Here is a 21933-nt window from a genome sequence, read left to right on the forward strand (position 1 = left end):
CCTGCCTGCACAGCCCCGCAGGGGCCAAGCAGCCGAGGAGCACTCACAGCCCTGGCATTGAGCTATCCTCTGCTTGGACCCCTGGCCCAGCACATCACGGGGAGGAGGAGCTATGGAGGGCGGGGTGCCCCCCCCCACCCCGCACCCCACTGATGTCTTCTTCCTCTGTCCCATTTCCCCAGACCTCCAGCTCTGTCAGCTTTTAACTGTTCTTCCTCATCACACCAGACACAACCTGTCCCGCTTTCCCCAAATCCCATGGTCAGCTATCCAGCCTACCTGCAGCACCCCTCGCCTAATTCAAACGCCTCCCAAAACTGTGTTCCCGGTGTCTTCCTGCCAAATCCAAGCAAGCATTCACATTTCCATCTCCTAAAACTGACTCATCTCCTGATGACGCAGGCCACCATCCACACAGGGGAAGGTCTTCAGAGCAAAACACTGCTTTCCTCTCTAAATCTGCAGGTGTTCAGCCAACACAGTGGTCTCATGGAGATCCCACTGTGTGTTTCCTCGGATCCAGCCAGGCTCCTGGTGCCACACAGTGACTCCAAAGCTGGGAGGGAGCAGAATACTTCCAGCACCTTCTCAGCCCAGCCTGTGGCCCCTCTAGTCCTTAGCCCCACACACCTGGCCTGACCAGAAGCCTGCTCAGCATCTCCACACATTCTCCACACCTCCAGTGAGCCATGCCTTGCAGGATAGAATTGGTGCCCTCATCACTAGCAAAACAGCTCAGGCACAGTCTCCATTCCTGCCTTTGACTGTGCTGGTTCTTCAGGGCAAAGAGGTCTTCCATCACACACCGTGTCATTGCAGGACCAGCCCCACCATCCTGGGTACTTCACTTACACATCTGATGTCCAGTCTTGCGTTACAGCCACCACATGGAGCTGGGTCCAGCTCACAGCCAGAGAAAGGGCTGCCCTGCTGCTGGTGCAGGCAGCCAGTGGTGGGCAGGTGCCTCAGGCACCTGTCCACCTACTCATCCCCATTCCCTTTGGGAAGGAACCAGGTCAGGGAGGCAGGAAAGGCATGCAGAGCTCTCCTTCGTTGCATTTTCCCATCAATTCACAGTAAAATCAGGAAAGGTCAGGATAAGTAGCAAAGAGGAAAATCAGTGGGATGATGATGATAAAGAGGTTCGAAACCCAGGGCGCAGACACAGGACTGTTGGTGAATAGCAGTATTCAGGCAGCAGCCAAGCGGGTGATTCTGTTCCTTGGCCCTTCCCTCACCTCCACTAACTGCAGAACACGCGTAGATGCTGCTGGCTTAATTTCAGAGACACAAGCCTTTGCCATGGGCACCACAGTCAGCTATATGGGTCCTGTCCCAGCAGCCAGGTTGGATGAAGCAACCCTCTGCTCACACACCAAACAAACCAATCTAACTGCCTTGCAACAGTGCTTTGATTACCAAGATATCCTCAGGACATCCCAGGCCTTGGTCTCACCTGCTCCTTCCTCTAGGGAGCACTGCACACCTGCTTTGCACCAGGGCACACTGAGCATGTTTGGTGTGCATTCAGAAGACCAAGGGCTGGCTGCAGATCCAGAGCCCTTTCTCCTAGACGCGCCTCTCTTCAGCACCTCCCGTCCTGCACTGCAAGAGCAACAACACAGGCTTGAGCCCTTCCATCACCCGCCACGTGACAAGAGAGGGAGAGAAAGTTTTGAGAGGCACTGGCAGCAAGCAGGGAAAGCAGCAGAGCTGTTACTCGAGGGCCCAAAGCCACCCAGCCGCTTGGTAACTTCAGCTGTGTGACGCGCACGCTGGTAGCTCAGCTCTGTGTGCATCCACACAGCTATCACTGCGTGCTGGTCAGCCAGCTCTGAGGGACCCTACCTGGTGGCACTGCTAAAGCCAGCCAAAAGATGCTTTTACTGAGTGGTGACCTGAGAGGAACATGGGAAAAAAAAATGGTTTACTGCTGGCACGAGACAAAAACTGCCATTTCTTTTCAGTACTGAAGCACGGAAAGACTGATGGAGTTAAGTCACATTAAAATTGGACTAGGGTCCCTGACGCAATAAGTGAAGTTGTGTGGTCTTCTGAAGTAGCAATAAATGTTTTGTCACTGAAGAAGCAAAGTAAGAGGGAGGAAAAAAAATTGTAAATCAAAGATAACATTTTCTTTGGGAGTTTAAAAGAATCTTTGCAGGGAACAGTGGATAATAAGGAAGGTGGAACATCTTGCTAGTGCAGGAGAGCTCTTGACCTGCCTGCTTCTGCTGAGGAATAAAGTGAATGAGAGCCCCAGAAGGAACATTAGATCACACTGGTTATTGGTCTTGTTAAGAAAATAAGTCCATTAAATGAACACACTTAGGCAGTGTGAACTTCCAGCAACGATGAATGTGCACAGCCCTCCCCAGTGAACTCTTGCTAATGAAATAAAGCCATTAGAGGCCCTGAGTGACCACACACCACAGCTGGGTGATGTGTTTAACAGGTCCCTGCTGGACTGCACATGGAAGGTCTCTCAGCAGTCTGTAAAGCTCACAGCAATGATCAGCAGACTCTCAAGTGATGCTTTTTAAATCATGAAGTGGCTGTTTGAAAAACAAAACAAAAATACCACCAGACGACAGGCCGTGCTTAGCACAAGTGGAAGAATTGAGCCCAAGGGGCCACCCGGCACTTTTCTTGCCTGAACCGCCTCCCCTCCCCAGTTGCTGCGAGGTCTGCCAGCTCATCCCTGCTCCATCATCTCCTGCCCAGGCACCAGAAACTCACTTGAGAAGAATCTGTGAATCTCACGGATGCAGTCAGGCGCGCATGGTGCAAACAGGCGGTCCTGCAGCAGGAGCTGGGCTGCACCCTGCATCACTGCTCTGCTCTGGACCCACTAACCGCAGCGCACACATGGCTTCGGGTCATCCGTCATTTAACCTGTCTGAGCAGCCCACAGCAGTCTGAAGGGCACAAGAACTTACACAGAGAAGGAACAAGCCGCATGGAGTGAATACTTATTAATGTAGCTACATAAAAATCCTCCAGCAAACCTTATTTAAAGAACAATTTGTCTTCCTGTTATTGGGAACAGTCAACCTCTGCTTGGCGGGAACAGCCATCCCTGAAATCCAGGTTATTGCAGAACGACATAGCGCCAAGCCTGTTCTGCTGCTCCATGGAGTAGGCAATACTGGGTGCTGGAGCAGCCAGCCCCTTTCCAGACCAATGCGTGACTGCAGGGCCTCAGCAGGTGCGTGAAACAGCAGCTTCTCAGCCAGGATGCCCACTACAAACTGGGGATATGTCACCAGTGGTCAGTGATGAGCCAGTGCTCCTGGGATAACCACCTGCTGTAAACGATTCCTTGGACTGACTGGAGTAAGAACGTCTCCAGCTAGCTGCATTAGCTGCTGAGTACTTAAAAGGATGCATCAGGAAAATGAAGTTGTTTATGTAGTACACGTGCAGAAATTACGACATCCAAGGCAAAACCTGTGAAGATGGAGCCACCCAGAGGTCCTTCTCCTTCCCTGAAAACCCCTTCTCCGCACAGAAGCAGCTTTCTCAATCCAAACAAATTTTAACAGTAAAACTTGTTTTCAAACACGTGATGAAGGCTGTGCCCCTGTCAGTGATGCTCTGTTCACAGGAACCTTCACAGAAAAGGCAGAGCAAGTGGCCCCTTCCTCCCAGGACACAAGTAAAGATATTTTGGGGCAGAAGATGGAAAAACTGACATACTTAACAGAACTGCTCCTGGAACATTGACTCACAAGCTTCTTACCAGTCCAGTAGAGTTATGAGCAACTTTCACAGTAAGGGAAGAGTCCCCCAGGTAACCTGTGCCACTGCTAACCTTCCAGCTGTAGAATTAGCTTGGGATACCCAACATAGGTTCCTAAAAAACAATTAACATGAACTCCCACTGTTTAAACAAATTTCGTTTCATTAAAAAAAAAAAAAACAAAAAACACAGGATGGAACAAGCCACATTCTCAAGGAAATTCATGCCCCTTGGAGATCCTTTCCCAACAAACACGGCCACCTCTTTGCTTGCTAAAGTGCAAGAAGAATCCTAAATTCTGCTCAGTCAAAAGAAACAGCTCCTGTTTCATGCAACATCTGATACTTCCAAAGCAAAGACAAAATTGTGCCTACTTCAATGCTGAGAGGGAACATCTTTTCCAAACCTAGCTTCTTCAATAACAACATCCATGTTATTCCTCATTTCCAAACCCCAGCTGCTTCCTGTAAGACCACAGCTACCCCTGGGTTAAGCCTTCCTGGATGACACCTGCTGTTCCTCACATTTCCAGCTGTTCCCCAGCCAAGGGAGAAATCAGGGATTTCTGAATATAAAACAATGACCATTTCTTTTTTTCTCTCTTTTTTTTTTTTTCCTTTTTTTTAAGAAATACCTTTAAACTTGTCATCTGTATTAGGGTTTAAATTTACTGTAATGTATAAAAATCATAGTAATTACTTTTATGCTGCCCTCTTATCCTAGTGAATGCATGCACAGTGATCAGAGCTGGGGAGAAGAAGCAACTTTTTCTTTTAAAAATCACCAACTTCTGAAATAAATCAAATGTGGCTAAACTTGCCTTTTGGGGAAAAAAACCAAAAGCGCTGAAACCTGCAGCACAGGATAAAACTCACTCCCCTTCTGGTGAGTCCTGCACATGCCCCAGGCAAACACTGACACCCAACCTCCAGCCCAGGCCAGGGCCTTTGAGCAGCTCTGGTGACCATCACAGCAGAGCTGCTCTCCCTTCTGCTCCCTGCCCGTCATCTCCCCACTCACTGCTCAGCACCTGCATTTTGCATTTCGTCCTCCTTTACAGATACCAGTTGATTTCCTTAATTATTTAACGACTACGGTGTGAAGAGATAATTTTTACAGGCAAAGAGACCATAAGTAAATTGCAAAGGGACACTGCAGGAGCACTCCTGGTTGCTGGCACCTTTCTCTTACCAGGTCAGCCTTGCACGGCAGCTGCAAGATAATAACTGAGCTGCAAAATCCCTCACAGTGGGGGAAAACATTCAAGTCCTATGGCTTCAGGGATCTGAAGTCTGGAAAAGTTCTCTGCACTCCAGCTAAGTGTTCCATTTGATCCCATGCAGGACAGGGGAATTACCACCTGCCAGTCAGCAGGAATTACTACTGACACAGCCTTCAAGATAGCTGCATGAGATGAAAAGTTAACCCTCTTGTCGTTTCCTTCCCCCCCTCACTTCTTGTCTGCCCAAAGTTGAGACCTGGCAGAGGCTGCCTCGGTTCACAACCACGTCAGGACGAGCATGAGTGCAGCTTTTTTGATTCAAATCTGTGAAGGCCCTCAAGCTGAGGCAGCCAAACACCACTGGAGCATGAGCTCAGCATTACTGGAAGCAGGCAAAGTGTGCACAACCCATTTCTACTGTTCCCTGACAGCAGCTCCTTCCTACTGAAAACACAAAGCCCTCCTAGTAAACTGAAACAGACCCACGGAGGCAGGTGGAGCAGCAAGTTGGACCAACACCCCCAAAGCAGTGGCTCTGACAGTCTGTGTATATGGATTTTTCCTCCTATTGATTAACCCATTTGGAGTTTGTTTATTTGTAATAAGGCTGCCTTGCAGCAGCTCATTTACGCTCTCTTAATGAGGCCCCTGCAGAGTTGATGCCTCCTGTGCGCTAATTACAGGCTCCGGCACAGCCCATGCTTTACAGAGCATCCCCCCACTGCTGCTCCAGCTCCACTCTGTGGTTTGTACACCACTTGCCTCCCTGTGACAGGCCCCGCACTGCAAACCCCAGCCCTGGTCTGCCCAGAGCCTGCAGCCCCACTGCCCGCAGCAGGACAGGAGGAGCAGAAAGAGCTGTGAAATAGCTGACCACATTGGGAAGGAATGACCATTCACAGCACAACCCTTTTATACTAACAGGGTTGCAGAATAAGCCACTGTCGTAGCTTCATTCGACAATGAACAGCAACATCAGGGGAAGGTTCTTTCCTTTTTCAGAGAAAGAAATCAAGATATTCCATTTCATCTTTTCCCATATTCAAGAAGCACAGTGCCAGCCACTCCATCTGCAGCAGCTGGCACAGTCTTTGTCCAGCTGTCAAAGCAGTAGCAGAAATAAATGTTGCTCCAAACAAAGGTGGTATATGTCTAAGAGACCCTGAAAAATCTCTCACTCCTGTTAGCTGTTAGAGGCACAAATGCCAAATGGGTATCCATCATTTGTTATTTCTGGATTAGAAAAATAGGGGTACAATACTAACAAACAATAGAAAAGCCTCATAAAAATAGGAAAATACTTGAACTGAAATGAGATGCACACAGAAAATCTAGGGTTACCATAAGAAAACACTGAGCAAATAACCAAAAATTCAACTTACTGTTAAGCAGTAAAAGTGAAAACACCAAGGAAGAGTTGCTGATTCACTAGTTGCTGAGCTCACTTCAGATTTAAAACCACAGCACTAACAAGCTACACAGAGTCACTGATCACCTTCTACAGCTTCCCCACCTGCTCCCTTTCATGTTTAGTTTGCGTTTAAAGGACAAGAGCTGTGGGACAAGAACACCTCTACATGTCTGGGTGACATCTAACTCTACGAACTTGGTGCTGCTCAAGGTCTCCAAGCATTGCTGTCACAGGAGTTAAAGCACTGCTGAGACAGCTGACACACAAAACCAATTTGACTGCAAAACTACACTGTGGATGCTCATCAGTGGCATGATGAAGTCATGGGCAGCAATCCACCTGAAAAGAGACAGAAGTGCTCTGTCTGCTTTTTTGGCAGCTGAGGAGGTGGTGGAAATCAAAAAGGAAGTCCCATGAACTGGCAGAGCAAGATGTGCCATTTCTCTTCCCAGTAAAAAAAAACGGTGTACTACAATAGTGGGAGAGGAAGGCAGCTTTCTACAGCCTCAGGTGGCACATTCCATATCTCTGAATTTTCAGGGTCAATGAAACAAGAAGCAACTCTCTTCAGTGTGGTGCAGGACAACACAGAGGCCCCACACAGGATAAATATCACTGAGTCTCAAAACTCTGGTTTGGTTAATGTTACTGAGCCTATGGGGAAAGTGATTAAAAAAAAAAAAAAAAAAGTAATAGCTGCTCTCAGGGTTGAATACACTCATACCAGGCTTTACACTGTAAATGCAGTCTGCAGTGCATCTTTGGGGGTATCCAGTGGTCAGCTCATGCCACTGCTGATTCACAAGTGATTAGCTACCCCTAGGGCTAAGCAGGGCCCATGCTCCAACACAATTTGCAGTTAAAGCACATGTCACAGGACAGGAATGATGCCAATTTGCCTCACTTGCACAACTCTGGCAGCTGGACAACACTCTACATAAGCAGGAGGCCAGCGTACCTCATGCTTCAGTGCCACTTCACAACACGCTGAAAGCTGCTTGTCCTGACCCTAATTCATTGCTGAATCAGTGTTGCAAACACATCACATATTACACTTCATTAGCTTGCGGTAATGTGTATTTACACATACACAGTCTCTCTTTTGCTTTCAGATTCTCATCTTAGCTAGAAGAAGGGGTAGTGTTACCACAGCCATGGTTGGCCTAATGCTATATAAGGGCAAAAAATATTCCTGCTATTACATGTTACCACTTTCCTTTTATACCCTCCTCCCTGCCGACTTCAACAGGAACAACAGCACTCTCTCCCCTCCCAAATTTACAACTCCCCCTTGCAAACACCCAACGTATGTTGCTTCATCTGTGCCAGCTTCCCTTTTCCCCCAAAGTGTGCAACTGAGTCATATAGTGGAGTTGAATTCTGAACACCTCAACCTGTATTTAGCTGAAAGTTCACTGCTTCAGTTTCATATCTAACAAAGGGACTGTGTTCCCAAAGGCCTGTTTCTTCCCCACCTATTCTGTGGGTCTAATAAAGAGATATTACCTCTCCCTCTCACAACCTTGCAAAAAGGAAAAAAGCACAATGGAATACCATTATACTCTCTTTTCTCAGTTGCTAACATGGTAGTTCCTTATGGGAAACTGACTATTACTCACTTTGGAAGTTAATCTTCGGTTATTGTTTTTGTGATTTAACAAAGAGACACACTCAAATTAACCTATCCATCAAAAAAGCAGGGGCACTGCCAGGACAGCCTGCAAAGCACTGACACTGCCTGGCCAGCGACCACAGAGCACTGCTCCTCTCTCCCTTCTGGACAGGCAGGTCCCCAGGCTCCGTGCTACCTTTGCTACTTACTACTTACATCAGTGACTGGTGCTCTACTCCAGAGCAACAGAAACAGTCATCAGGTTCGTGCAAAGAACCAACAAGCCAAAAAAGCATCTTTCATCAAAGCTGGGACCATTCATTACAAATGATTTGTCCAGCTGGCAACTGGAAAGACAGCACTGCCTGTGGATACAAACAAAGAGCACAAAGACAAGAGAGCACGGTCAAACTACTATACAAAAGATCTCAAGGATGTTAAAGACAAGAAAGCATGAAAAGAAGATTTAAGAACAAAATGCTCGCCAAATCGGAGTAACCTCCCCTAAGGGCCTGTGGTCACTACACAGTCCATTTAAAATGGACAAACTAAGACACCAGAGTAATGGATTGCAGAGCCCTTGAGGAAAGGGAAGAAACAGCACCAAGAAGTAGACAAGGGCTTCTGAGAGCTGATTCCTGTGGTAAGTTCCTGATCATCTGGAAAGACCCCATCACACACCTTCTTCCCAGAACACGCTGTGCTTTCTGCCATGCCATGTACCGTTTTACTCTAAGTTGTCCTTGGATGTCACAGATACCATTATGATGTTGCTTCTGGGGACACTGGACATCCTGATGAGAAAGGGAGGGCAGAGTCGCTGTACCATAATCTTTGGCTAAATAACTAAAAAAACATTTGTACAGATCGTTTTCTGTAGGCAATGATCTCTTGAGATTTATTTTCAACTATAAAAGACTAACAAACAGCATTATCTTGTTAGACATGCATACAGACAAATTCCTGAAAGAGTTTAACAGCCAAGAAAGTAACAAGCGAGTGGTAGGAGTAAGTCCCTGTGAAGCTCTGAACAATCACAAGTTTTCTCACAGCCTACCTGTGGGAAATGGGAAGAAAGAAGAGACTTGTCACCAGTGAAAATATGTAAGATTTCAATTATAACAAAACAGAGGATCTAGTTCATGTGGAAGTCTGACCTTTCATCTCATGCTGCCTCTCTTCTTCAAGACCTGGGTGACTACTGTCCAATAACTCTATTTCTAGTTACCAAACTGTTGACTTTCTTTTACATCAGGCTAAACAGAGTGTCAGCAGTAAATTCAAAAGGATTTAACAGAAGGGAGGAATAAGACAGCTCAGTATTAGGGGTATGAAATAGGAGGAATTTTGCTGTGGCTTCAAATCCTCCTCCACAACAGATCATTGCAATAAATCACAGTAAGTAGCATAAGCATCCAACACAACTTTGGAACAGTTGTTGTTACATTCCTGTAACACAAGCCTAGGAAGAGCAGAACTCAATTCACAGCCTGGGGTCAGGCTGTCAAAAGCTGAAATGACCAGTCACCTGGATTTACACTCCTCACACAGGAGGCATCACATCAGAGCAGCAAAGGTTTCAAGTGTAAACCACAGATGCTCCCCAAACAGGGTGTCACCTCCAGCCCAGGAGGACAGAAGGGACCAGGGATGTAAAAGTCAGCTGAGTACAGAATGTGGAGATGCTGCAGAAGAGCTAGGGAAAAAACAAGGTGTCCAGAGCAGCCATGTGACAGTACTAACTCCTCCAGTAATTCTGGTCTCCTCACAAAGTTAGGAATCCTCTTGGGTTTTCCACATCTGCCTCTACAACACAAAGAGGAGTCAGCTTCAGAAACAGACTTTAGGAAGCTGGCAAGGTTGGAGAAGACGTGGAGGAAGAGTTATTTTAAAAAGTTGTTTGTTTCTAAGCGAGCATTCTGCTTAGTCTGCTTGCACGCCCTCAGGTAGTTCTACCACTACAGGAGCACAGTCATCAGGCTCTGCCTCAAAGTCCCATTTAAATTTCTTCGTTAGGTGAGCCTTGAATTTTTCAGCCTTCTTCCTTAGGGTCTCATCAACAGCACCACTGCACGTGCAGGAAAAAAACACCTAAAAGAACAGAGTAGAGGTCAGTAAGAACTCAGCCACGGCACAAGCTGTGCATCTCTTTCCTAAAAAGACATCATCAACAGAGTGCACCAGGAAGTTTCAGGTTAGGGCACTGCTAAGGGATCTACCATCCTGGAAACTACTCCAGCTTTGGGGCTCCCTAAACAAAATCTCCATTTCTACTCTCATCCCACAGCCAAGACAGACATCCTGCCTTCACTCCACTGAGTCAGCATTAAAAATATTTACACTAAGGTAATAACTGTGTTTCAAGCAGGAATATGTATGTAATTCCATATGTACTATGGAATTCTGAAATATGCTTAACCGTGATCAAAGAAAAATGTCTGCGCAGAAAGGCAGGGGGTGGGGAAGAGTACTATCAGTTTACTATCAGTTTTCATTTGCCACGTTGTGAGTTGTACAGCATGTGCCAAAAAGGCCAGTAAGTAATTATACCCATCTTTTTCATGGTTGGATGGACCAGGAGATCTCCCAAAGTATTTTTGTAATGTGGTATCTCCAACACCTTAGGATACAGAGGAAACTTAATAAAATTACCTTGAAGGTAAAAGAGGAATGGGAGCTCTCTGGCAGAAGTGCAGTTATCCCCAGTACAGCCATTCCCTTGAGCACAAGGCACTGAAACCTGGACTAACCTCTAAGAGCGGCTCCCCTCCATCATCCAAACACACACAAATCTATTAACTTTTCACAAATTCACAGCTTCTGTTAGCAATTTTGAGAGTTAAAGCACCTGTGTATGATTAAACAGGGCATTCAGCCTCAAAACCCGTACTTCATCAGCCTGCTTCTGCTCCTCTTCTGAACTGGTGATCCAGAATTCATTTCCATGGGAAGAAACTTGCATTTCAAAAAATAAAAAAAATATTTAATAAAAATATAATAAAAAATTATTGCAGGATGGCAGTGAAGGGATAGCCCTCTGGGAAAAAGCAGGTCCTTATTTGGAAGAGACCTACTAACAACTGGATAAAAGGCTGCCAATGAGTAGCAAAGTTTGTTGCTTTGTTTATGATCATTTGCCTCTGTCTTGTTCATTCTACCAACAGAACCCTCTTATACAGCAAGGCTGCTATTAAAAACAAAATTTAAAAAAAAGATTGAAAGATTATACTTCCCACTTCTCAATGAATTGCACATTAAATTAGTTATTCCATCAGTATTTTTTTTCTTTAAACATTGTTAGGGCTGCGTATTCAGTGGAGGTTATGCTGTACTCTTCTTCCTTAGATCAAACGCCAAAAATAAAGCTGCTGTATGCAAAGCTGAGGAAAAGCTAACACAGATAATACTCTCTCCCCACACGGGCCATTTTGCACCTGCCCACATCCAGTTAAGACTGTTAACTCTGATGGCTGTGTACATAAAGTGACTGGGTAAGGCAAGTCCCAGAGGTTCCCTGGCACTATTTCAGCACATCAGGGAAATCCCACAGGAGCAGAGAAACAGAGAACTTTTAGCAAGGAGAGGCTCAGTTCAACCAGAAGGCAAATTTCTTCTTTGTTACTAGTGATGCAGTGACTCCTGCTAGGGCTTAACAGTGATCGCTGAAGCCAGCACAGCCACCTAAAGGCATCAGCTTCTACTGCTTAAGTAAAAAACTCAGACTGATGAAATCCAAGGGCACACAAGACTCGGGTAAGGAAAGATAACGAGCATGACAGGGTGCTTCCAAAACTCCCATCAGACAGAAGGAATGGCTGCTTGACACATTCTTTGTACTGCTGTAAACTGACAGTGCAAAGCGTTGGTCTGCAAGTGCACTGCAAATAGAACTAGGTTTTCCAGTCCTGTAATGGAATGGAAAAAATACACCAAGAAAAATCAAAATTAAAAAAAAAAAAAATTCTATATTTTTCTGAATCCAAATTCAAAAAAAGGTGAGGAAGGTCACTTGGATAAAACAATGCTTCCCATAACATTTTACGTAGCAAATTAAAAACACCTCCACCACCCTCCCCAAAGCTAAAGCAAGAACTTTTAGAGTGGCAAGCACTCCCTGAGAAAACAGAAGGCACTACCAACTTGCATCAAGCACTTGCAACATAACTTACTACTGTTTCTGATGGCATTAAGTTTCCATTGCTGAGCTTCACCAGTGCATATGGTTTTGGCTAAACAAAACCAAACAGGTTTTGCTTAGTCTGTTTGCTGAACTGTTAGCATGGTTACAATTAGTGGGAGTAACTGTTTTCACTAGTGCTGAACTACAGATGTGCCCATGCCTGTCTCAGTAGAAGTAGTGCTTTCTGCATTTTGGACTAACCATAAATTCTCTTTGGATAAGAACCTGATTATAGGAAATCTTCAGCTTTGCTTAAAGCTAACAGGAATGGAAAAGCTTCTTAAACACTATCAATGCCCTAAGCCCAATAAGGTTTCACTGCAACTTCTCTGAATACTAAGCATACCATTCAAGCTGACCAAAAATCAGCATCATCAGTCTCGTATGCCAATTTGTTGTTGTTTACGGAATGGATGGCATTTGGGAAAAAAAATAAACAGACACCATCTTGTACTTGATCAGCCTCTCTCATAGCTGTCCAGCTCAGTGTAGTCGAAGGCCTTAAAAATTTTTAGAAGTATGCTGGCACAGTCCAGTTGCATTAGGTGCACCACTCCAGAACTCTAAAACCATGCCAGTGTAGCAGGCTACTTTCAGCGCTATTTGCAAGGAAAATGTAATAAAAAAGACACAGTCCCCATTCTCTGTCGCAGCCATCTTCATTAGCCTTTCCTCTCACTGCCTCATTTTTCTGGCCTCTCTGCATGTAAACTAACTGAATTTTATACTGCATTAGACTCTTCTAGTCATAGCTTGAGCAGATCAAACTCTGAGATGACAAGCAAATAACACAGGGGAAAAGTGTAAGAAAACACACATGTGCTTAGACAGGCTCACTATCTCCCACACAGTCAGTCCACCAGTAGCTTTGCTGCTTCTCCCCAAATTTGCTCTGATGTCCTGTATGCCCTCTCCTCCCCCTCCCATTTTTCAAGAGATAGCCGCAAACGTACCTGTAAGGTGCTGGTTAAAAAGTTGTCCTGGGAGACAATGTCCACAAAAAAATCAGCCGGGATTTCATTGAGCTGGTGATACAGCACAGAAATTAGATTAACGTAAAGGTCTCGATACTTCCCTATGGCATCTTCAGATCGGCACAGGATGTTTAAGAGTCTTTTCCAGTGCTCAAATGCATCATAGACGTTCCCGATCAGGAAGCAGATGAAAGCAAACTGCAACTCAGCTGTGCATATTCAACAAAGGAAAACAAAACAAAACACACATAAGACTGAAAACATATCCAAGGTGCATGTCCTCTCAAAAACTCTCTAAATGATTGCATAAAATTGCGTTTGCCTTTTGCACATGCATTCTGCCCTTTCAGTGATTCTGCTAATAGCAATCAATACTCCAGACAATGACTGTTTCCTAATGTTCTGCAATTCAACTGGAGAAAAAGCAAAGCATAATCAGGTAGGTCCACCTGTAACTGGATTTATCATCTCTGGAGAGTGACTTTACAGGCACAGTAAACAGCCACCTAAGGACTTCCACTGTCATCTGTGTTCTCAAAATGACACTTAATAAGAAGTCAGACATTGCTGTTATTCTGCAAGCATTCAGCTTGCCTGTGCCGGGGTCTCCAGAGCCACACAGGAGAGCAAATTCTACTGCCCTTGAATGCAAGGACTGGGGAAACATGGGGAGAGGTGACTAGTACATTATTAGATGTTTTTGCCTTGTTGAATTAAGAGTCAGGGTTTGTCTCACTGGGTACTTGGCATCTGCTGTTTTGCCAGAACAATGGCATCACTGTTTCCTAAGACAATTTGTTCTTTCTATATCCTAGAGTTGTCTTTGATAATTTTGATAAAGAATACATTGTATAACGTTAATAGAGAAAAAAATGGAAGAAGAATAAAACAAAGGCTTATTTCAAACCTCAGTAGCCATGAGGCTCCGGCTCAGCTGGGTTCCCAATCCCTCCCTCCATCCTGCCACAAAACGAAACCACACTCCAGGACCTCCACTGATTTGCTATTTATTCATATCGCAAGTTGTCAAAAAAGGCTGGCCATTAACTGAGAGCCTGCGAGAAGGAGCTGCAGCCCTCACCGTGGGCGTCTCCTGCAGTGGGGGCCGGCAACCCCAACTGGGGCCAGGGAGAGTCACCCACCTGCAGCACACGGCAGAGCTGTCGCACCCCACCGGCGAGGGGGCCGGCTACTGGCAGGGCACTGAGACCACCTCACCCCCGAAACGGGAACAGGAATCTGGAAACCACGATGTTCAGCACCGTTCAATGCTCCCAGGACTCCACAAGCTCCGTCCTCAAGAGGTTCACTTAACAGGGAAAGTTGCCAGACGACAGGGCCCCTTTCCATGAGATGCAGCTCACGGCCACCTGCAACTGCTGCTCGTGACTTAATGTGAGGCAATCTGGGCTCCAAGCCCAGCACCCAGAGCCAGCGGCAAATGTGGCAGGCTGTCTGCTCTGGCCACGGAGCACCACGTCCTCACCGCTGTGCCTCTGGAACAGCCCCTACACCTGCTAAGAACTCCACAAACTCCTGTCCTGCAATTAAGAGAGATGCCTCTGGGCGCCAGGGAACAAGGCCCACAGCACAGGCGCGGGTTTAATCCCAGGGCTCTCGTTTTGCAGAGAAACGATTTTATCGTCCCCAAGCACCCGAGGGCTCCACCGGCCAGTGCGCGGTACTCACCGAGCAGGTCCAGAGGCTGGCTGGCGTACCGGTGGTTGATCACCTGCTCCAGAGCGTAGCTGAGGTCCATGCTGTGCCTGGTTATCTCCGCCGGAGTGGCACCGTCGGGGTACGGCTGCTTCGGCAGCTCCGTGAACCGGATCTCGGTGCCGGCCTTGGGCTCCATCCGGGGCAGCCGCGCCATGCCTTCGGCGTAGCTCCGGCACTCGGCGTCGACGGGGGGCAGGCGCTGCTCCGCCCGGTCCCGGGTGTGCCTCCCCGCCACCACCGGCAGCACCTCGGAGAAGGCGCTGATCCACCCGCTCTCCGGCTGCAGCTTCTTCATGGCCGCTTCGCCGATGAAGCTGGTGAGGGAGACCCACTTCTTCAGGCTCTCGTAGGGGTAGGGCCCGAGGAACCGGTCCATCTCCTGCAGGTTCTCCCTGAAGGCCTCGCCCTGCCCCGCGGCCTCCCGCACCGTCTCGCTGGCCGCGTCCCACCGCAGCACCCGCACCTCCCGCCGCTGCAGGCTGAGGAAGCAGCCGGTGCGCGGGCCCGTCTCCCGCCCGCCGCCCGCCCGCCCCGCGCTGCAGTGCAGGAAGTGGACGCCCGGCGGGATCATCTTGACGCCGCGGAACCTGGGGCCCACGGCCCAGGTGCTGTAGTCGATGCCGAACTCGGTGCCCTGGGGCACACCCAGCACCACGACGGCGGCGCCCTCGAAGAAGAGCTGCCTGGCCAGCTCGGGCTCCAGGCGTGGCACCGCCATGGCCCGGCCGCGGGCAGGCACGGCCCGGCCCCGCGGAGCCCGCCCGGTCCTCGCCGAAAAGCGCCCGGGCGGCGCGGCCGTTCCGGGGCGCGGCCGTTCCGCGGCGCGGCCGTTCCGCGGCGCGGCCGTTCCGCGGCGCGGCTCCCCTGGCCACCGCCCCCCGCTCATCCCCGCCCCGGCTCCAAGGACCCCGAACCCGGCAGCTGTTCCCCTTCGCCCCCCTCCCCGGGCCCTCCTTGGCCGGCGGCTGCTCCGCTCCGACCCAGTGTCCCCCCACAGACGGTCCCAGTCCCGCAGCCTCCCCGCCCCCCCCCCCCCCCCGGCTGACAGCCATTCCCCTGGGCCCCCCGTCCTCCCTCAGGGGGACAGACACACAGAGACCCTCGCAGCCAGACAGACGTACAAGACCCTTGAAGAGGGAAGACATACGGAGAATTACAAATTGCCAGTAGCGGCAGGGTTTGTCTACAGGACTGCTTCATCTAACAGTATCTTGTTCGTAGTGCTGCTTAGGAATCTGCCTAACGAAGGAATGAGGTACACTTCACCTAAGATTAACAGGCTTGAGCCTTGAGCCTCTGCTTACATGATTTAGATAGGATTTTACACTCCTCTCTACGAAAAACAACAGCAGAATGACACTGAAGCCTGCAGAACTACCAGATGCAACTGGTTTTGTAAGAGAAAGGGGAAGACAGAACCAAGATCACAGAAAGGACACTGTGATGAAGATGAGGGTGATGAAGTAAACGACCACTGGGGGTCCTGGAAGACCACCTAGAGAGTGTGGTGCACATGCAGAAGGAGGTGGCAACATATTGTAATGATTTATTGGAAACGTCGTGAATATTGTAATTAGTTCTTAGAAATTACATGAATATGTAAGTGGATTGTGTATAAGTATCATAAACTCCACTACGGTGGGGCGCATATTAGGAGGAGCGATCCCCTATGCGTCTGACGTGTCAAATAAAGAATACCTGCTTAATAGCTATTACGGCTATTGAGACTGAATTCTTGGCTTCACCCTGCAGTGGGACAGGTGCCCTTATAGCACCCATGTTCTCCCTCCCAGGACAAGAGACAGAGTCAGGCTCTCTCGGGGACAGCTGCCACGTCTCCCTCTGCGTTTTGAGCATCCTCACAACCACCCTTGCTGCCCCGTACGTGTATGAGGGTAAGCAGCCGCTGCATGAAGCCGCTCCCAGCTCCACCAGCTGCAATACCTGACCTGGCGGCATCTTTGCTTTAGACAGAGCAGACTCCAGTATTTCCACGTGCAGAGACCCCGGCTGCAAGATCCCCCCCCCTTCACTTCTCCATCCTCTTGATAGGAAAGAGTCTCCACGAGTCCCCAGGCTGATTTAGCATCAAACACATTTATTTCACTTTTATTGAATACAAGAACAGTGAGCACACACGCATACACCACCGAGCACTGAAAAGGAGTATGACCAAAGGGGGGAGAGGGAGAACAAGGGAAGAGAAAAGGAGAGTTAGTGAAGGAACAACAGAGCGTTGCAGTTGGTTGGTAAGGTGCTTCTCAAATAAAAATAAATATTATTATTATTATTGTTACTGTTATTATTACTCATGCAATTGCAGGCCAGGTTTGGAATGAATTTGTGGGATCAGGTAAAAACAGGCACTCGTGTCTCCCACCCCTTTCAACAGAAAGGCCCCTGGAAGAAAACAAGCAGTGATCAGCTATCTGAAACGGATCAAGGTGATGGGCAGGCTGGGAAGCAGAGCCCGCAGGGGCCTCGGTTGCTGCTGTGCATCAGAAAACCCACACCTCACCAGGCGAACAAGCAGTGAGCTTTTTTTTTTTCCTTTTTCCTTTTTTTTTTTTTTCCCCTCTCCAAAGCTTTTAAACACTTCCACCCATTAAACACGCTGCGGAAGCCAGGGACTGGATCTGCTCACTCCAAACATAATTCATTTCAGTCCAAGCACACATCAAGTCTAACTCTGTAAGGCCACCAATTTTAACAGTAACCTTTGATTTTATAACTGTACACAATGTCAAAGCAAGTATCTAGGTTCACAGTAGCCTCTGGTGAGTTGCAAAGGTGCTACTCCTCTGAGTGTGAAATGCAGTGTGCTGATGAACATGAGCACCATGTACAGACCACACGTTCTCCGCCACCCTGCCTTTCTCTCTGAAAGTGCCACTGCTGATTACAGCTCGTTTGGGTGTATTGAAAAAAGAAAACATAAAAGTAGCCTCTTTGCAACTGGCTTTAGCTCTTTTTCGGTTGGGGGCCTGGTCTCTAAAGGAGCTGAAAGTGCTCGGATGGAAGCTGGGGAGACCCTCTCGACCTACCAGCTCTGGCACCAGCCAGCAGCTCTGCCCACTTCCCAAGCAGCCTGTGCTCATGCCTTTCTCACTTACAGGAGAAACCTCTCTGCCGTAAGGAGAACAGACTTCACGGGGACATACTAGCAAGCAACTGGTGAACCACAGCTGCCAGGAGCAGGCTCTCTCCTAGGACAGCAAAGGAGGTGAGCGGGGTCTTCCCACAACATCCCTGTGGCACAGGCTCTCCTGCTCACGGTCATCCTCCGAGCCATTGCAGGACCTGGCAAAATGCACCTATTTATGGGCACAGTCTGTGTGAGGGGTGGGAGACTGAAGGCAAAACGGTGCAGAATCATGGGCCCTTCTGTTTCTGCAAGAGCTAGAGATGATTCCGAGAAGGAAACCTGTTTACTTCCTTTCCTTTCCTTTCTGATTTTGGTTCCAAGCCTACCCTAACTGCCTGGTTCACAGTGTATGAGGCCCTGGGCTTGGCCCATGATCCCCTTCCAAAGGCAGCCATAAGGAAGCCTGGGGCTAAAGGCCGGGCTGGGAGGAGTTGGGGGAAGGCAGCTCCACTGACACGTCCTCGACACGCGCCTTGTTATGCAGAGCGCTCTCTCATCCAGCCAGGGATGCTGGGGACGCTCTGCAGTGATGGAAACAGCACGGTGTCTCCACTGCCCATCCCTAGGCAGGTTGGGGGAAGGACTGCCATCGCCCTGCCATCGCTGCCACCAGCCCGCAGCACCTCGGCCAGCCCTTGCCATCACACCCTGGGCAGTGGGGGAGGCAGGGCAGAAACAACCCTACTGCCTCTGACCCTACCACACGGCTCAAGTAACTTCATTACTGGGATCCAGAAACAAAGCAAAACCACCCCAACCCCTGGCACAGCTCAGTGGGCTGGAGAGGAGCGATGAACGCAGTCCTGCGGCTGTCACCTTGCTCCCAGCTGACTCCTGTGGCTCTGGGGGGGGGACCAGGGGGACAACCCTGCCTACAGCCGATGGAGCTGCAGCCTCAACCTCCTTCCCTGCCCCTCCAAGTCACCACTGACCCTCCAAATCCAACCACCATACGCTGCAGATCAGCCGGCAGGACATCTCCCATCTCTTGCCCTGTCCCTTTCGCCCTCCAAAACAGCAGCGGCTAAAACCTTCCCCGTTCTCTTCTTGCAGGACTGAGAGTCCCACGTGTGATCTAAGAGTCTCAAAATACACCAACCACAGTCAACCAAAGAGTTAATAATTTAAAAATGTTGTCATTATATTTACCAGCACTGTTGAATTATTTCAGTATTGTTCCCTCCCTCCCCCCTCGTTATATATAATAATATACATAACTTAAATGCACATCCATATGAAACCCCACAGGCTGCTTTTTTATAAATGAAAAACCATATACATATCATTTGTTTTGTTTGAAATGAAATCCATTCTTAAATACCTTCGGAGAACAAGAGGTTGGACAAGTGCACAGAGAAGAAGATAAAGAAGGAAAGGGGATGAGTTAACAGAACCCCAAAAGATGCAAAAGAACCAGCATGGAATGAGAAGGGCGAAACGACACTTGTGAATTGGAAAATAACTCTAAGGTAATAAATTCAATGTTTTTCTCTCTTCTTTCCAGAGGTGGGGAATGGTTTTGCTTCTGCTTGTGTTTTTTTATTTCAGTTTGCTTATTTCTTGCTTTGTTGCAAAGCAGTTTTCCTTTCCATTCAGTGTGCAACAAATGAACTCATGATTGTGTATCCTTTAATGTAACATGCAAGATGGTGGCTTATTGTACTGTTAACAATATTATTGTTATTATTATGATTTTTAAAATCTTATTTTATCACCAATCCTGTAAATTCTTCAATTTATCTGCAGAAGGTTGGCTTTGTTTGTTGTTGGTGGTGTTTGTTATTCATTTCCAGCATATAGCAGCAGTGCAAGGATGCATTTTGTTTCCTGTTTATATATATATATATATGTATGTATGTATATATATATATAATATATTTGCTATTCCTTTTTAAAAATTTTTGTCTCTCGCCATGAACATTGCAGCCAGGATGTCTATGTCTTGCTGACAAATCCAGCATGAAGGCTCCTTCTCCGCTCTTCTCCAGGTTTGAATACAGATGCCAACTTCCATGAACATGGTGGTCAAGATTCCTGTACAAGGCGGATGGAAATGACCAGTCATCAGGTGCTGATTTCTTGGGCTATAAAAGGGCTCCTCTTTGTTTGAGGACACGGGAACAGTAAATTTGCAAACAGTTGGGGCTACAGTTTGCATTTAATTACCAGGACCTCTGGTAATTAGCAGGAACTCTTAATTCACCTGGCTGGTGTTGGTATATGGGGGAGATAATGATGAGTCACTGCCCCCTTCCTTTAAACGATTCAGTTAAAACTGGGTGGCTCCCTAAGTGATGCAGAATTATCTGGTCTTTCTTGCTTGTACTGTGTGATAGGAATTAGGATTAAGCAGATGCAAGAGCCTCTTCTGACCTTCCAAGCTGCAATGGAGCTGGTCGCTTTTCCGAGTGTGCCAATCAAAATCTTCATATGATAAAGAAACACAAAATTGCATTTCCAAAGAGGCCTCTCAAAATGCACCTGCAGCCTGGCTGGTGACAGAGCTCCTCATACATTTTTAGCAGTGAAGCTGCCTTCAGAAGCTTGCCCTCTCCTTTCCACCATGCTCCTCTGCCCCTCAGATGCTCTGATACAGGTCTGTTGGGCTGTGTCACCACCAAAGAGCTGCAGCAGCCCCGCTGATGGGGGAGCAATGGGGGCAGAGTAGGGGGTTAAGAGTTGGGCAGTAGTCCTCAAGCTAGCTTTGCCCTGAAGAAAAATGTTGGGGGCTGTGACTGCTTTGAGGCATCTGCAGGGAGGTGCAAGCCTTGTGTGCTGCTGCTGCCCACACCTGCCTGCGTACAAAAAGACAACCTGGTAATCTGAATGGGACCAAAGAAACCTTTTTTTTTTTTTTTTTGCAAACACTGGTCTGATACTTTGGACTGGCTTTGCAGAACCTGTAGACAAACTTCTCAGCCCACGCACAAAACTGTCATCACCTCCTTCCCTCCCCGCCTCAGGGGGACAAGCAGGTCCTTTCTTCTTCACATGAAAATAGCTCTGACCCCTCTGCTGAGCAGGACAGCAAGATGACATCTGCAGAAGTGCTTCTGGTGGCATGACAACAGCTTTCTAACCACAACCAGGTGGCCATGCCCAGAGCCACCATCACACTGGAACTGCTGGCCAAGAGCTGCTGCTCTTAGTGCCGAGGAGCAGCAATGCCTGCCAGCACCTGCAGCTGGTGGGGACCAGAGACACTTGTCCAGTTACACGCACCCCTTACGCAGCAGGTATAAATCACACCTGGTAACTTCTCCACCTACCTGAGGTTTCTTGTCCCTTTCCTCTGGAGAAGGTTCTGTTTCTCTGTATACCACAGCTTTGGTTACCAGCATATCAGGATGTTGTAGTTTTGCCTCTTTGATTGCTAAAGCCAGTGCCTAGAAACCAGAAGGATGAAAGCATTTATCATCACTTCCCTGAAATCTGGCACATCGCTCTCAGCCAGACAGAACCCACGGATAGAAAGCAGCTGGAGCTGAGCAGAATTCCGGGAGGACATGGATGCAGAGGTTCAAAGCTGAACCAACAGTAGTATAGACTAAGTAAAACCATATGTTCGGGTTAATGTCTAAGCTATAGTGACCACTAAACATTGGCTCCATTGTGTAAGTCTGATACTTTGTATAAAGGATGCAGGCCTTGCTAAAGACTATACCCTTGAAGGGGAGCTAAAAGATTGATAAGAGGAAACATCCTGCCCCAGAAGGTGCCAAAGGATGATTGGCCAAGGAGCATAAAGTCAGCAAAAATCTGTGGTAACGGGGCGGCGGGGGGGGGGGGAGGGAAGATAAAGTTGGGGGGGGAGATTGCAACCACTGAATCAATTCAAGACCAAAAAAAAAGACTTGCCACCTCACGCCTGTAAGGAGCATGCATGCTAATTTACATAGCGAGTCAGGCCAATTTAAATATAACTAAC

At 47.9% G+C, this 21933-nt stretch overlaps 2 protein-coding genes across 11 annotated transcripts in view; both read right to left on the minus strand.

The window, feature by feature from the left end:
* Positions 1–8857: 8857 nt before the first annotated feature.
* AAR2 (AAR2 splicing factor) lies at positions 8858–15691 on the minus strand. Its single transcript, XM_032992957.2, has 3 exons — positions 14831–15691; positions 13121–13350; positions 8858–10078 (listed from the first exon to the last, which is right to left on the minus strand). The coding sequence occupies exons 1-3, from the start codon at positions 15576–15578 to the stop codon at positions 9911–9913; spliced, it is 1146 nt and encodes a 381-aa protein (XP_032848848.2). The 5' UTR covers positions 15579–15691; the 3' UTR covers positions 8858–9910.
* A 1247-nt stretch (positions 15692–16938) lies between these two features.
* The window catches only part of EPB41L1 (erythrocyte membrane protein band 4.1 like 1), a 70458-nt gene continuing 65463 nt past the window's right edge, over positions 16939–21933 (minus strand). For all 10 annotated transcript variants that reach the window (XM_042800759.1, XM_042800760.1, XM_042800761.1 and 7 more), the window contains 2 exons: positions 21275–21391; positions 16939–20039 (listed from right to left, as the gene is read on the minus strand). In XM_042800759.1, the coding sequence (XP_042656693.1) occupies positions 20031–20039; positions 21275–21391 (126 nt within the window). In that variant the 3' untranslated portion in view covers positions 16939–20030. The remainder of the gene's footprint in view (positions 20040–21274; positions 21392–21933) is intronic.

This window comes from Tyto alba, unplaced genomic scaffold, assembly GCF_018691265.1.
Source record: "Tyto alba isolate M040663 unplaced genomic scaffold, T.alba_DEE_v4.0 Super-Scaffold_33, whole genome shotgun sequence".
In the NCBI taxonomy this organism is placed as follows: Eukaryota; Metazoa; Chordata; class Aves; order Strigiformes; family Tytonidae; genus Tyto; species Tyto alba.